Consider the following 13,786-nt stretch of genomic DNA (forward strand, 5'->3'; position numbering starts at 1 on the left):
TCTTGGAGAACAGGTGAGGTTCCAGAAGATTGGAGGTGGGCAAATGTCCCCATCTTCAAGAAGGGGAAGAAGAAAGATCCAGATAACTACTGCCCCATCCATATATGGAAAGATTTTAGAACAAATAATTAAACATTCAGCCCTTGAGCATTTAGGAAAGATAGCCGTGATTACTAAGAGCCAGCATGAGTTCCTCAAAAACAAGTCATGTCAGACTAACCTCTACTTTTTTGTTTTTGAAAGAGTTACTAGTTTGTTGGATCAGAGGAATGCTTTGGACATAATTTATCTTGATTTCATTAATGCTTTTGATAATGTTCCACATGATATTAATAATAATAACATTCAATTTATATACCGCCCTTCAGGATGACTTAACACCCACTCAGAGTGGTTTACAAAGTATGCTATCATTATCCCCTCAACAACAATCACCCTGTGAGGTGGGCGGGGCTGAGAGAGCTTTGGAGAGCTGTGACTGACCCAAGGTCACCTAGATGGCTACAAGTGGAGGAGTGGGGAATCAAACACAGAGCTGGTTTCTTTCCAGCTCTGTGAGGTGACTCAGTGTGCCTGGACATGACGGGCAGGGCTCCTGCTTTTTCCTTTTCTCTAGAACCAAACTCTGTATATGTATGAAACCTCAATTTCTATGAGCTACAAGTTTCTCTCTGGCTCCTCCTTCTCTTTCTATGGTTTTGTTCTCTCTCTCCTGGTAGTCTTGCAAGATGCAAGACACTTCTGCAGATCTCCCCTGTGTAAGCATGCCAAAGACCCACCCATGTCCATTGCTCATGCAGCCAGATTAACTGGCCATATGGAATATGGAATAGTGTTATTTAGATTAGGTTTATATTTCTTCTGTTAATACAAAAATGCAAGTGAATGTAAATCAGTTTCAATAAAGGTTAGTTTTATCTGTTGCAATATACTAGCTTGAGGAGTGTTTCACCGCACATGAACCCACGCTTCCCTGACTGTGCAACTTTGCTACATTAACTAACAAATACCCTCAACAACATAATGGACAACGAAACCTTTAAAAAGTATTTTCAGGTAGGCAGACATGTTGGTCTGCAGTAGAAAAGCAAGATTCGAGCCCAGCAGCACCTTAAAGACTAACAAGATTTTCAAGGGAAAAGAAATGGGATGTTAAGGGACAATTATGGTCTTTTGAGGGGTTTTAAGGATACTAAGTAAGATAAGATATAGTTAAGATCTTTACTAATAACAAGATAAGAACAATTTTAGTATAGAAATAATGTGTTACTAATAATGGGGGGTTGGAGTGCTGTTGGAAGTCAACATCGAAAAGGGGGGGAAGGGAGGGGGTGGGGGAATATATTCATGGGAATTGAAATGGATTATATTTGTATCTTAATTTGACTATATATTGACCCATCCAATAAAATTTATTATAACAAAAAAGATTTTCAAGGGACTAGCTCTCAAAAGTCAAAATTCCCTTCTCAAGATATTTATTTAACTTATTTATAGTTAACCCTTCTCACAGAGATTCATATCTGACAAAGAAGGGAGCTTTGATTCTCAAAAGCTTGTATCCTGGAAATCTGGATGTTTTTAAGATGCTGCTGGACTTAAACCTTGTTCTTTTTAAAAATGAAAATTCACCAACCAGATTTGAAAACTACTGCATCAGCAGAGCAGTAGAGTTATGCAACTTAACTATACTTGTTGTCTGAAATGTAGAAAAGCCACATAACTATCTGGTATGTGACAAATTGTCAACAATTTGTTTTCTAAATATTAAATTATTAATTGTAAAGTAGTACCTACTTCTAATCATATATTTTCTAAGTTTTGAAATACAAATTCATGTCAAAAACACATGTAATATTTTTAAATAACTTTCTTCTTTAAGGAAGTATTCAGTTCACACTGTGTTCCACTACACTGCCTTTCTGGCTTCTTCTAAGCTAAGGAATCAGTCCTTCTGGTACCGGCTTCTTCTTTCCCAGAGGTTTGCCACATCCTAGCAAACTCAGCCTCACCCTAGTCCTCTCTCTTCTTTTTAACTGCACAACCAACTCCAGCCAAAAAGTTTTTAAACAAAATAATCTATCGTTCTTCTATCATGAATGGTTCTACCATACCTAAGGACCCCTGAAAGCATTTTTGGAGGGGTAGAGTCAGTGTACTGAGATTTTTCTGAGATTCCCAGTTCGTTCTCATTCAAGTGCTCATTTGAGAAATCATGACAGTGAGAAACAGTTTATATTTGTCACGTAATGCCCTTATACAGCACTCCCAGAGTTGCTCTGCCATGGTCAATTCTTTCTCTCAACAAAGTACAGTTATGCATGAAATAGCCTGGCCAATCGGGCACACCTTGTTAAACTGGTTATACCAGTCAGCTCTGAATTTCCCACTTAACGATGCTTTAAACAATGCAAAGAACTCCATCTACCTGGTCCAACTTGATTAAAATACTTTCTTACTTAGGGCTCTCCAAAGCATACAGAAGACCAGCGTGAAGCAAACAAAGGCCCAGTTCCATTCGTGGTTCCGTCCAACTGTGGACACACCCATGAACACAAATATTAACGTCTCGCTAATGCTGCTTAGCATCTTCATGAAGTACTTTATCGTTGTATAGGAATTTGGGGACACATTCTCCTCCACATATTTTTTCATCGTCACTGCACATGCAGTTATCCTGTTGATTCAGAAACATCAAGGAAAGGATGAAATCACAGGAAACAGCAAAACCAAAAAAGAGGAAGAAAAGAATTGGATTTTCCATTGAAGGGCTGAGGCCCATGAGCATCTTGGGATATATTTTTTTTGTCACACCTCTAGACAAAATTTAGCAAATTTAGTAAAGTGGTGCACCAAGATCCTGGTTTAAGACTAGATCCAAAAAGCAGATTTTCCCAGTAGATATAACACTAAAGATGCAGTGGGGAGAGGGTTGACATATCTCTAGAAAGAACAGCCTACTAAACTGGAGGGGCCCTTTTCACACTGCTTACCTTGACTCGCAACGATGTGGAACATTGCGCTAAAAACGCAGAACATCGCATTTTCTCGCGAGAGATTTGCGCGTCATGCAAATTTCGCGCGAGAAAACGCGACATCGCGCAAATCTCGCACGAGAAAACACGATGTTCCGCAGTTTTAGCGCAATGTTCCACGTCGTTGCGAGTCAAGGTAAGCAGTGTGAAAAGGGCCCTGGTTTAGTACTACACTTACTGATTTGGACAGTGCTGATGCAAGCAGCTTAAAGATAGTCAGTCCCCACATGGCTTGACCATGTCAGGTGTCTCAATTCAGCGTGCTTGCCACTTTGACAGCCATTAATGCAGAAATGACTTTACTATATGCTAGCATATAAATACAGAGCAGGTGAAGTGGAATCAAAGCTTCCATTGGAATGATGTCACATCAGTGGAATAGCATTCACTTTGATGGGGAAGGAGGACATTTTTGACAATTCCCCCTTTCCCTCTGATTTTCACACTACTTCTGAATATCCCCTAACACTAAGGAAGAGAATGGAGGGGGGGGGGGCTCAGTGGGTTTCAGTGAGAGGTGACAAATCCCATCCCATGAGCTTGTGGATCCAACTTAGGGTTCCCGGTCCTATAGTTTCCCTGCAACTTAGATGCAGTCCTTCCACAGATTCCATAGAATCTCCTATGTCAATGCCTACTGGGCATTTATCCTCTCCCTCATTTACCCTCCTCTGTCCCAGGTATTTGGAGGGAAGAACTTGCAGATGGGGAAAGGGTTAAGCACATACTAATTCTCCTCTGCCCTCCAGTCCTTCCCTACTAATGCTACTCCTGCCTCTACATTCATTAGTAGGCATGTATTTGTGGGAATATCTACAAACTAGCGCCAGAACTCATTGTGTCTTAATACAATGGGTTGTAGCAGGGGGCGCACTACCCATGGATCACCTGAGCAGAAGGAAGGAGGCAGTTTGCCTGCCTTCTCTCTGCCTAGCTGAGGCAGACTCCACTGCCCCCCTTTGCCCACAGATCAGTTGGGTAGAGGGAAGGTGGCCACCTCTCTGAGCTGAGGTGGCTCCATGGTGCCCCGTTTCCTGCGGATCAGCTGGGCAGAGGGAAGGTGGTGGTTTGCCCACCTCTCTGCCCAGCTGAGGTGGCTCCACTGCCCCCCTTGCCCGCGGTCTGCTGGACAGAGGGAAGGCTGTGGTTTGCCCACCTTCTGTCTGCCCAGTTGAGGTGGGCTCTGCTTTATCCTCTTTGCCTGCCTTCAGGAGTGCCAGGGAGTGCCGCTGAGGGATCAGGCCACAGGTGAGGAGCAGGGGGGGCAGCACCAGGCTTGTGCACCCAGCAGTGGCTGTTACAGTCTAGTTGAGGCTGGATCGGGCTGCTGCAGGCAGGAAGCGCTGCCGACTTCCTGCTTATCCCCGCTAGGGGCGCACTACGACGCCTGCACTCTGGGATAAGCCGTGAGTCGTTGGGAACACGGTTTCCCTTTTATAGGTAGAGATATATGTAGTTCCATTCTTAAGGTCCCCCTGCAAGCAGTTTAAAAATATAGTTTTCGGTCAATCAGCCAATCAAAATTTGGGTACATGACAGGAGGCTAAGACAATTGCTTCACCCTTTGTAACTGAAACCTGGACTGACAACTACAGTTACCACAATTTGAAAATATGCCCTAGAGTGATTTTGTGTATTGGCCCTAATGCCTGCAGTACTTATTCAACAGATAAACCTGTACTATATGCCAAACCTATTAGTATGCAGCAAATTGAATAAAAAGAACTCAATCTGTTTAAATGACTGGTTGCTGAGTCTCTCAATTGCTACAGCTGTTATCAAACATTGCCTTTATCACAAGATGCAATTAGCCAGCTCAGTACAGATGGGAAATAATACATCTGTTCCAAGGTGGCTCCTGAGTAAATGGAGCTTGCTTTTATACTCACGCCAAGATGCCGGAAACGTAAATGGTCTCTGCAGCTAAGTATGACAAATAGCTGAACATGAAAACAAGGAGTGGTTCAATCGCAGAAACGTTCTGTGTGAATCGGGTTGCGAATGCTGCTACGAGCCCAAAGACGATGCCAAACAGCAGCCCACCAAGACCCACCACGAAGAAGCGTGCAAATCCAGCCAAGATGTCAATTGGCTCGATGTCTTCATATTGGTGCATCTGAGTAAAACTAATGAAGATGTTGTATAAGACCTGCAGGAAAAGAAATAAAATTATAGCCATAATGCTGATAATTCAGAGGTGTGGGCATCACCTAGTTGAGTCTAAGCAGATCATTCATACCCAACCATTATGACTAAAATATGTTTTTTAAAAAGTACATCAATCACCATATCAAATTCAATAAGGCATATTATGAACTATCTTTCCTAGGAGAACTCCCACTCACTACGTCTCACTTCTAGCATCCAGTTTATAGCAAATGAGCTTGCCATGGCCATGGTCTGAGTCAGTGCCCTTTGTGCCCGGGGATCTGAGTTTTACCCAGGAACTCCCTCCCTGACCATGCCTGCTTGACAGTCATAAGGGCAGTCCCAGAAAGAATATACAGTGCAGGCCCACAATATCCTGTTAGACCCACCAGGACACTGCGATTCGTGCCATTCTGATTTTGGAAAATATTTTTAATATCTTGGATGATTATTAGATCCACCACAATGAGGACGCTAGTGCTTCTGTAATCTGGAAAATACACAAATTTGTTTAGCAATGTCACTCAAATATGGAAACCTTTACCTAAATTTTGTGACTCGGTTCCCAAATCACAGAGGGAAGACCGAGAAAATGTCTGAAAACAGCCTGTGTCTCCTTTACAGTCATGGAGCTGTAACGTAAACATAAGCCTGTTCCATTGCAACTGCAACATGTTCCTTATAAATTCTATGCATCCCCTACAATAAATTATGTTTAAAAACAGGCGCTGATAGATACAGGTATATCTTCTACCCAAAGCCCCTTTGGCATGGGTCCCACGTTCCTCTCACAACCCCTCTATTCATGAGAATAAGTAATTAAGGTAACACTGATGTTTCTGCATGTTGTTCTGCCAGCGCTGTTGCAATCCTGATGATAATGGCTGCTGTTGTACCTGTACCTCCTGCAGCAATGTCCCCCCTGCCCCCCCCTCAATTGAACACGCTGTGGACTTACCCTGGAAGAAGAGGCTTCTCCTGTCTGTAACAAAAAAGCCCAATTTCTAAAAGAGTTGCAAGGGAAGGAAATGGCAGTGCAATCCTAAGATCCTTCTAAGCCTATGAAAATCAATGGGCTGCTGCCATCAAGTGCCGTCAACATGGCGACCCTTCATGGGGTTTTCAAGGCAAGAGATTTCAGAGATGTTTGCCATTGCCTGCCTGGACTTCCTTGGTGGTTTCCCATCCAAGTACTAACCAGAGCTGACTCTGTTTAGCTTTTGATGAGATCAGGCTAACAACAACAACAGTGTGCTTCTTTACTGCCCTTCTGGACAGATCAGTGCCAGTCAGAGAAGTGACTAACGTCAGTGTTATTATTATCCACACAATACAGCCGGGGAGCTGGGGCTGAGTGGAGTGGCAGAGCTCATGGCAGTAGTGGGATTTGAACCACCAGAGTGCTGATTTGCATCCCAACCACTTAACCACTATGCTACAGCTAACCTGCTTGATCCAGGTCAGGCCCGAGAAGGGTGTAATTCTACGTAGGATAACACTGTAAATGTTTAGTGGAAACAGCAAGAACATTTTGGAGCACATCTTTGTTTAAAGTGGAATCAAAATTCCTCCTTATTGTTAGGAAGATTCAGAGATGTCCCATCAACAACAAGGTGCTTATCTTACTCCTGTTTTGGACCTAGCTCCTCCTATTTCCTTTTGATATAAAGCAACAACTGGCTACTACTGAATGTGGTGTGACTCTTGCTGACACCTAGAGCTGCAAAACATCTGTAAAGCTGCCACAAAAGGTACTGCTGAAAAAATGCAGTAGGACACAACAGTACTTACCACAGTTATCCCATCATTTAACAATGATTCCCCAAATATCATCATATAAAGCTGTTCATTGACGGACATCTCTTCAAACACGGCCAAGACTGCTGCTGGATCCACAGCTGAGATCATGCTGCCAAACAGCAGGCTATCAAGCAAGTTCACGTCTTGGAGGCCGAACGCTGCAATCTGGCAAATCCCGTAAATTGAGAATCCAATCCCAAAGGCATTTATGAGGGATCCCATAGCGGACCACCAAAGGATGGATCCAAAATTTTCAAAGAAGGGACGGGTAGGCATAAAATACCCTCCCTCCAGGATAATGGGTGGGAGGAGGTACAGGAAGTAAATGTTTGTAGTCATGACCGGCGGGGATTTGTGATCAGTGCCAAAAATAATCCCACCAACCAAGGCACCTATCGCAATGAGGATGCAGCTCTCTGGCATGAAGTGGGGCAGTCGATGGTACAGGTGGAAACCTTGAATAAAAGACAAGAAAACCAACATCATTTTAGAAATATTCTTTCAGGTGCCTGGTCTTGATCTCAGACACTAGCAAGAAATGCATGGTGCAAGGGTTTGAGCATGGGTGATCTAGTTTGGAATCCCCGCTTGGCCATGGAAATATAGTAGGTGCCCTCTAGGGTTGCTAGGCCAAACCTGGCAACCAGTGAGAGGGTGGGAGATGGGGACAGGGAGTGCGACATTAGCTGTGACACTATGTCACTTCTGGGGAAAACCCAGAAATGATGTAGGGGAGCTCAAGGAATTGCTGAAAACTATGGTAAGAGTTTTTGGCAATTCCTAGAACTCTCTTACATCACTTCCAGTTTTTTTTTCCTGGAAGTGGTGTAGTGATGCGGCTGACATCTCTGTTTTTTTTAAAAAAAATTCTAATAGGAAAGTAGGGCTGCGGTCAGGAGGCCATCCATCAAAGACGCCAGCCGAGCAGCCCTAGTGACCTTAGGCCTGTCACCCGCTCTGCCTAACCACCTGACAAAGTTGTTGTTTTGAGGATAATGATGCTGTAAGCCATTTTGGGTTGAAGTATTAAATAAATAAAACCCTGTTGGCCATAAACCCCTAATCTTGCTAGAAACTGAGAACAAGTTTTGATTTTGAAGTGTGACAATACTACTCACCTACTGCCTGACCTCTTTGAATAAAAGATATATCTTAGTAGCCAAAATATGTTAGAAAGTAGGATGATAGAAACTAATAAAAAGCAGTCCAGCAAACCTAAGTATTTGCTTAACTCTATGAAATCAATGAAATTGAAATTTTCAATGAGATTGAAAAATGCTTAACTTTTAACCAGATCGTGTCCTAAATTTCTAGCCCCTAATGTTCCAAGCAAAAAATCCTGAAAGTATGATTGTCCTACGTGTGCACCTTCAGAACATGGAAGCTTATAACCATTGGGGGATTGTAACCTTGGGTAGACTTAGAGCAGAACCACAAGTGACAAAAGGCACAGATTGGACACTAGTCAGCTTCCATCAAGTTTTGATGGGAAATGTAGGCATCCTGGTCTCGCAGCTTGGCCCTCCGACTGCTGTCCAGTGGACTTTTCAACTGTCACTTGTCCAACATTCCGCCAAACTGCCTACATTTCCCATCAAAACTTGAGGGAAGCAGACGAGTGTCCAATCTGTGCCTTTTGTCACTTGTGATTCTGCTCTTCGTTGACAGAGAGAGAGTGATAAGACAACACAACATGGATTTTCTCCCTGGAATGGTGAATGCTGTGATATGCACAGACTAGGAGTGAAGTCACAGCAGTGCACATTCTCTTGTACTGCTTTGAGCCAACAGATAATGAGCTGTGATAATGCCATTATTTTGTCTGACAGGGAGTCAGACAGTATGCCAAAAAGATACAAAACATAATGAAGAACTCTTAAAGGAACCATGTGGCAACCACAAACCCCGTTAGGGCACTGGCTATATTCTCTTTTCTGGAACAAGGATCACTATCTGATTGAGGAATGGCACTCAGAAGAGTCAGAGGTTGCAGGTCAAAGAGTCACATATGACTTCTGGGCCGATATCGTGACTCTACAGCATTTCCACAACAGAAAAAAAAAGTACCTCACCAGAAAGGCTGAGAGGACATAAGACCAAGGCAATCTTCTTGTACCACTAACACTATGCATAAGTGCAGTGTTCGTTTCTCTCACACTACGCAGCAACCACATGCATTTATCTACTTGATATTAAGGGGATAAGTCCTAGGTCAAAAGAAGTTATTTGTATGAATGTCACTTAAGAATTTCCCATTTTAGTAATTTAGGAACTAGTTTTTGCTATCTCAACCCCGCCCTCCCCCCTCAACTTGCCATATTTTTTAATTCCACTGTTCAGTTTTATGCCCTGCAACTGCTCATAAGAGAAATATCTAGGTGCAGAATTAAAATAAACTGTAAGCATGATCATAAGTTTTCCCTGGATACCTGACAGTATGCCATATTGCCATCATATGGCTTCTTCTAAGATTTGTTTGTGGTAACTACTGCATATGTAAATGGGAGATAATAAGCTCTAAAGGAACCATTTTACCTTTAGGATATGCTTAGTTTCCTTTTTTTTTTTTTAGTCCGGTAAGTGGCCCATCTCTTCCAAGCCACAGATTTTACTACGCAGAGACACCATGTGGCACATACCTAATGGTATGTGGAAATACTGCTAGTAATACAGCTATTCAAAATGAGTATCTCAGGATTTAGCCCCTCCCAAGTGTAGTCATGCCCCTTGCCTGAAAAATCTGGCTACAAAAATATCTTTAGCCACAAAGTAACTTTGAGAACATGGACAAATTATGCATTATCATTATATGGTATTTGCACTGTTAACAGTGAGCATGTTTAGCGGCCTTAGTCCCAGAATCACACACACACACAAAAATCCAAAATGTTTCACTGAGTTGTTATTTTTGTTTGATAAAAAATGTACTTTTTGCATTTTATTATCTGCCCTAGCTGGAAATACACTTTTGAAAAAGACGGTCAGTCAGATATAGTACTCACCTATTTTTGCAAGGGAAGCCAAGAGTATCCAAAGGGTAACTTCATAAGGGATTTGCACATATTGGAAATCAACTGTGAAGATATGAAGCCTTTCATCTCTCCCTGATCCAGTGTCATCCAATGGGCCAGGACCGTGGGAAGAGGTAGAATTACCATGCGACAGATCCAAAGATGCAGCAGCAAAAGAACCCTCCTTGACTGAGGGCAACAGCAGCCAGCACAAAACATTCAGACACACAAGTATCGGAATTCCCATGTTGAAAAGATTAACTGCTTTGGATTCTGTATGAAGAACATTCTGTAGGCATACACTTAGAGTGTTATTTTTTTCTGCTATTGATTGCACGTTTTAGTCCCTGGTTCTTATTGATCGTGCAAAAGACCAACAGGATATCTACTTCAGTAATCCCATACTCAGTTTCTTCCATTTGATGCTGAGATGGAAACTAAACTTAATCTGAAAAAGAAACTAGGCACTTGCAAACTTCTACAAGCCAAGCATGGATTCCAACCAGAGTCTCTTATTCTGTTGGGAAAGAAATAAATATAGCTTCATGTTCAACACCTTCTTCTTTTATATTGAAAAGGCAGTGACAAAATGCCAAAGACTCACCCAGTGACAAGGCTATCAAGCGACTTGCTCCACACATCTATCTCATGTACTACTCTGCTGCTCATTTACCTGAGTTCAATCATTTGTGGCTTTGTAGATAGTGAGTGCATAGGTAAATGTCAAATATGACAGAGACCTCTAGTGGCCATCCACAAGAGTTGCAGCTGAACTTTAATTTTGCTACACAGAAAAACTAACAGGTACCTTAAAGACTAACAAAATCATATTCCACATTGAGATTTCCTGGGCTACAGCCCACATCTTCAGATGCTATGAATGGATCGTCATGGTACTTTCATTATATGGAGAAGATATGTGTGTGGAGAGGAAATGAACAGCAGGATCAAGGGGCTATGAAATGCAGGAAGTGCAAAGACAAAACGTAATCATGTAAAATTCAAATTGAATCAAGAATAATAAAGAGACCATTCACAAGTTGACATGTGTAATGGGCTGGGACTCCTTGGTTTTGCTAAGGTATAACTACTATGGTAAGATGGAAATTCCAAGTCCCAGTTCAATCCTGGCGACGGGGATCTCTTAATGAACCCCAATTCAGCCATTTCACGCTGGAATCTCCCATAGAGTGTCCTGGGAGACTGAAGTATTCCTCTGCTTATTTCTGAATACTGTTTCCATTTATTACTTTGCATAAGGACTGGCCTTTTAGCGTACCTAGAAGTACGTTGTTGTCATATGACACGTGATAGTGCATATTGCACTGGAAGATGAGCAAGTGGAAGATCTCAAGACTACTTCTGAATATTATCGCATGGGAAAGTTGGCATCTTAGTTTGCTGCATTGTCTAGACCCTGGAGCTGTTTGTATGAGTTTCCCCATTATTGTTAAGAAGCTGTTTTAGGTTTCAGCAAGAAAAGACTTCCTTCCCCCTCGCCCCCTGGCCTGCAAGAGAGAACTATCATTACCCAGGATAATTGATGTGCTGGACTGGTTTGAGCTTGGAGCTGTTGGTGATAAACAGAGATGTTCTGCAGTTGTATCTTTGGGTGTGAGAAATTAATACCGGCAGGGAGAGTCACAAACATTTTCTGTCTCCACATTTTCCCATCAAATCTGTCCAACTCGCCACCAGATGACGCAATGCAACCTAAAGCACTACTGCACCACCACCACCACCCCGGGATCCTTGCTTTCGCTGCCTGTAAAAGTACAGTGATAACTCCTACAGAGATGTTTTCTATAAACCTCCTTCATCCTGGGTCCAGTATTTTTTTATAAAATGTGGGGAAGGGGGGTAGTTGCTCCATAGCACATTCAGCCCAGCCACGTGGGCTGGAGAGCGATGCGGCACTGCCACGGGGCGAATAACCACCTCCGCACTACACTGGATGTCTATAAATGAACTGGGAGCTGTAAGGAGGACAGAAAAGGGGACTGCCCTTCTCCCAGGAGGCAGCCTTAACGTGGAATGTGATCTGGAGGGGCTTCCTGGTTTGCTTCAGCTGGACAGTCTAACAGTCAGGTGGTGGCTGCCACCTTCTCCAGTTGCTGCCTCATGGTGGTACTGTGAACGCATCTGAGAAACAACGTTATCAATGCCTCTTACAGAACTGTTCCACTTAGCATTCTGTTTTCAGGCAGGAAGTATTATATTACTGTATTATTTAATGCATATTTGCTTCCATATTTATTTCTATCACTCTCAATAAAGCATCTCCCCTGCTCTAATCAAGCTAATTACATTTTACATTGTATCTCCATATTCTGTCTTATTTTTTTGCAACACCCATCCCACATGCTGGCTGGGAGAGAAAGGCTCAAATATCTCCATTCCTACTCACATCTGAGGAAGGGAGCTTGACTCTCAAAAGCTTATACCCTGGAAAATAAGATGCTACTGGACTCAAACCTTGTTGAATAAAGCCCCAGAACACCCAGAAGCCTGTTGTTTGTCCAGTGTGTGAATAGATTTTGGGGCCAGATGGGCCTTTGATCTGACTGTGTATGACACTTCTTATGTTCAGTGTGGGGTGCAACACCATCTGATCTGAGCGGCCAGCAGTTCACATCTCCCATCGCTTTCTCTCAAAGAAGCATCCACGCTCACAACCTTGATGGAATGGTGTATGACTGCAGAGATTGTTGAACAGAATACATATGATATGTCAATTGGATATCAAAGTAAAAATCTTCAAATATGAATTTGTAAGTGAAATGGGAGGGGCCTAAAGAAAAGATCAGAAGTCCAAAGGAATGGACCACCTGCATGCAGATAACCAGAGTACTAATAACGGAACAGAGATGGGGAATGAGCTCCTTCTGTTTTATAGCAGACCTATGCAGATGTCCTGTGCATACAGGCACTCATCACATCAGTAGAGTGTAAGGATCTGCCAGACTTCGCTGCATGAGTTAAAGAACTTTATTGATAAGCTATCAGTTTCAGCTCTTACACCATCTTTCACAGGAATGGTGTTTCTCTACAGGCATAAAGCATATAAAGGATTCTAAGCATGAGTGATTTCCCAAATCCCCACCCCGCCCCCTTGAGGTAATGGTCAGCTAAGTTCAAGAGGAAGCATCTAGGTGGGGGAAAGCAGAGCTAATGTAGGAAAAGTCTCAAGGTCATGGGTGTCTGTGCAAGCGCCTCTCCCCAGGCTCAGGCGAAAGGAGTGTCGGAGAACATACAGATAACAGTAGAGACAGCCCCTCCCTTGCACACTTTCACCTCACAGTAAAAAAAAATAGCTTCAGCCTTTAGTGATCCCCATAGCATCAGAGCACAAACAACCATTACACAGGGTCTTGCTGGGAATGACAGGAGAACACCTGAGAGAGAGAGATTGGGCACATGCTAGCCCCACCCTCCCACCTCGTGATCACAGTTATTTAAACAGGATGAACAGATGGAAGAAGTGCCCACATGCTCAACCTCTCCCCTTGATCAGCAATGCTGCTTTTGGAACATTGCTGATCTCAAGGATAGGGCATGAACATGGGCACTTCCTCCACATGGTTGCTCTGTGCAAACCAATCAACAAGCTTGTGGAGGCAGGAGGTAGAGCCAGCATGCTCATGCCCTCTCCCCGCCCGCCCCCCCCCCCATGGCCAGTGTCCTCGCGGATGTCTGCCTAGGACTACTGTAGTCTCCACTTGATTATGTATTCCCGCTGTATGTCCACATAATATGCATATATCAAATGGATGTGGCTATGTTTATCTAGTG

The 13,786-nt window shown here is 43.1% G+C and overlaps 1 protein-coding gene across 1 annotated transcript in view; it reads right to left on the reverse strand.

Annotated features, from left to right (window-relative positions):
* Window positions 1–10,330, reverse strand: part of SLC9A4 (solute carrier family 9 member A4) — a 38,595-nt gene extending 28,265 nt beyond the window's left edge. Inside the window, exons 1-4 of the mRNA XM_054973843.1 lie at window positions 9,986–10,330; window positions 6,975–7,438; window positions 4,925–5,184; window positions 2,460–2,677 (exon numbers count right to left, since the gene is read on the reverse strand). Coding sequence (XP_054829818.1) covers window positions 2,460–2,677; window positions 4,925–5,184; window positions 6,975–7,438; window positions 9,986–10,241 — 1,198 coding nt within the window. The 5' untranslated portion in view covers window positions 10,242–10,330. The remainder of the gene's footprint in view (window positions 1–2,459; window positions 2,678–4,924; window positions 5,185–6,974; window positions 7,439–9,985) is intronic.
* Between the last annotated feature and the right edge of the window lie 3,456 nt (window positions 10,331–13,786).

The sequence above is a fragment of the Eublepharis macularius genome, chromosome 3, assembly GCF_028583425.1.
Source record: "Eublepharis macularius isolate TG4126 chromosome 3, MPM_Emac_v1.0, whole genome shotgun sequence".
In the NCBI taxonomy this organism is placed as follows: domain Eukaryota; kingdom Metazoa; phylum Chordata; class Lepidosauria; order Squamata; family Eublepharidae; genus Eublepharis; species Eublepharis macularius.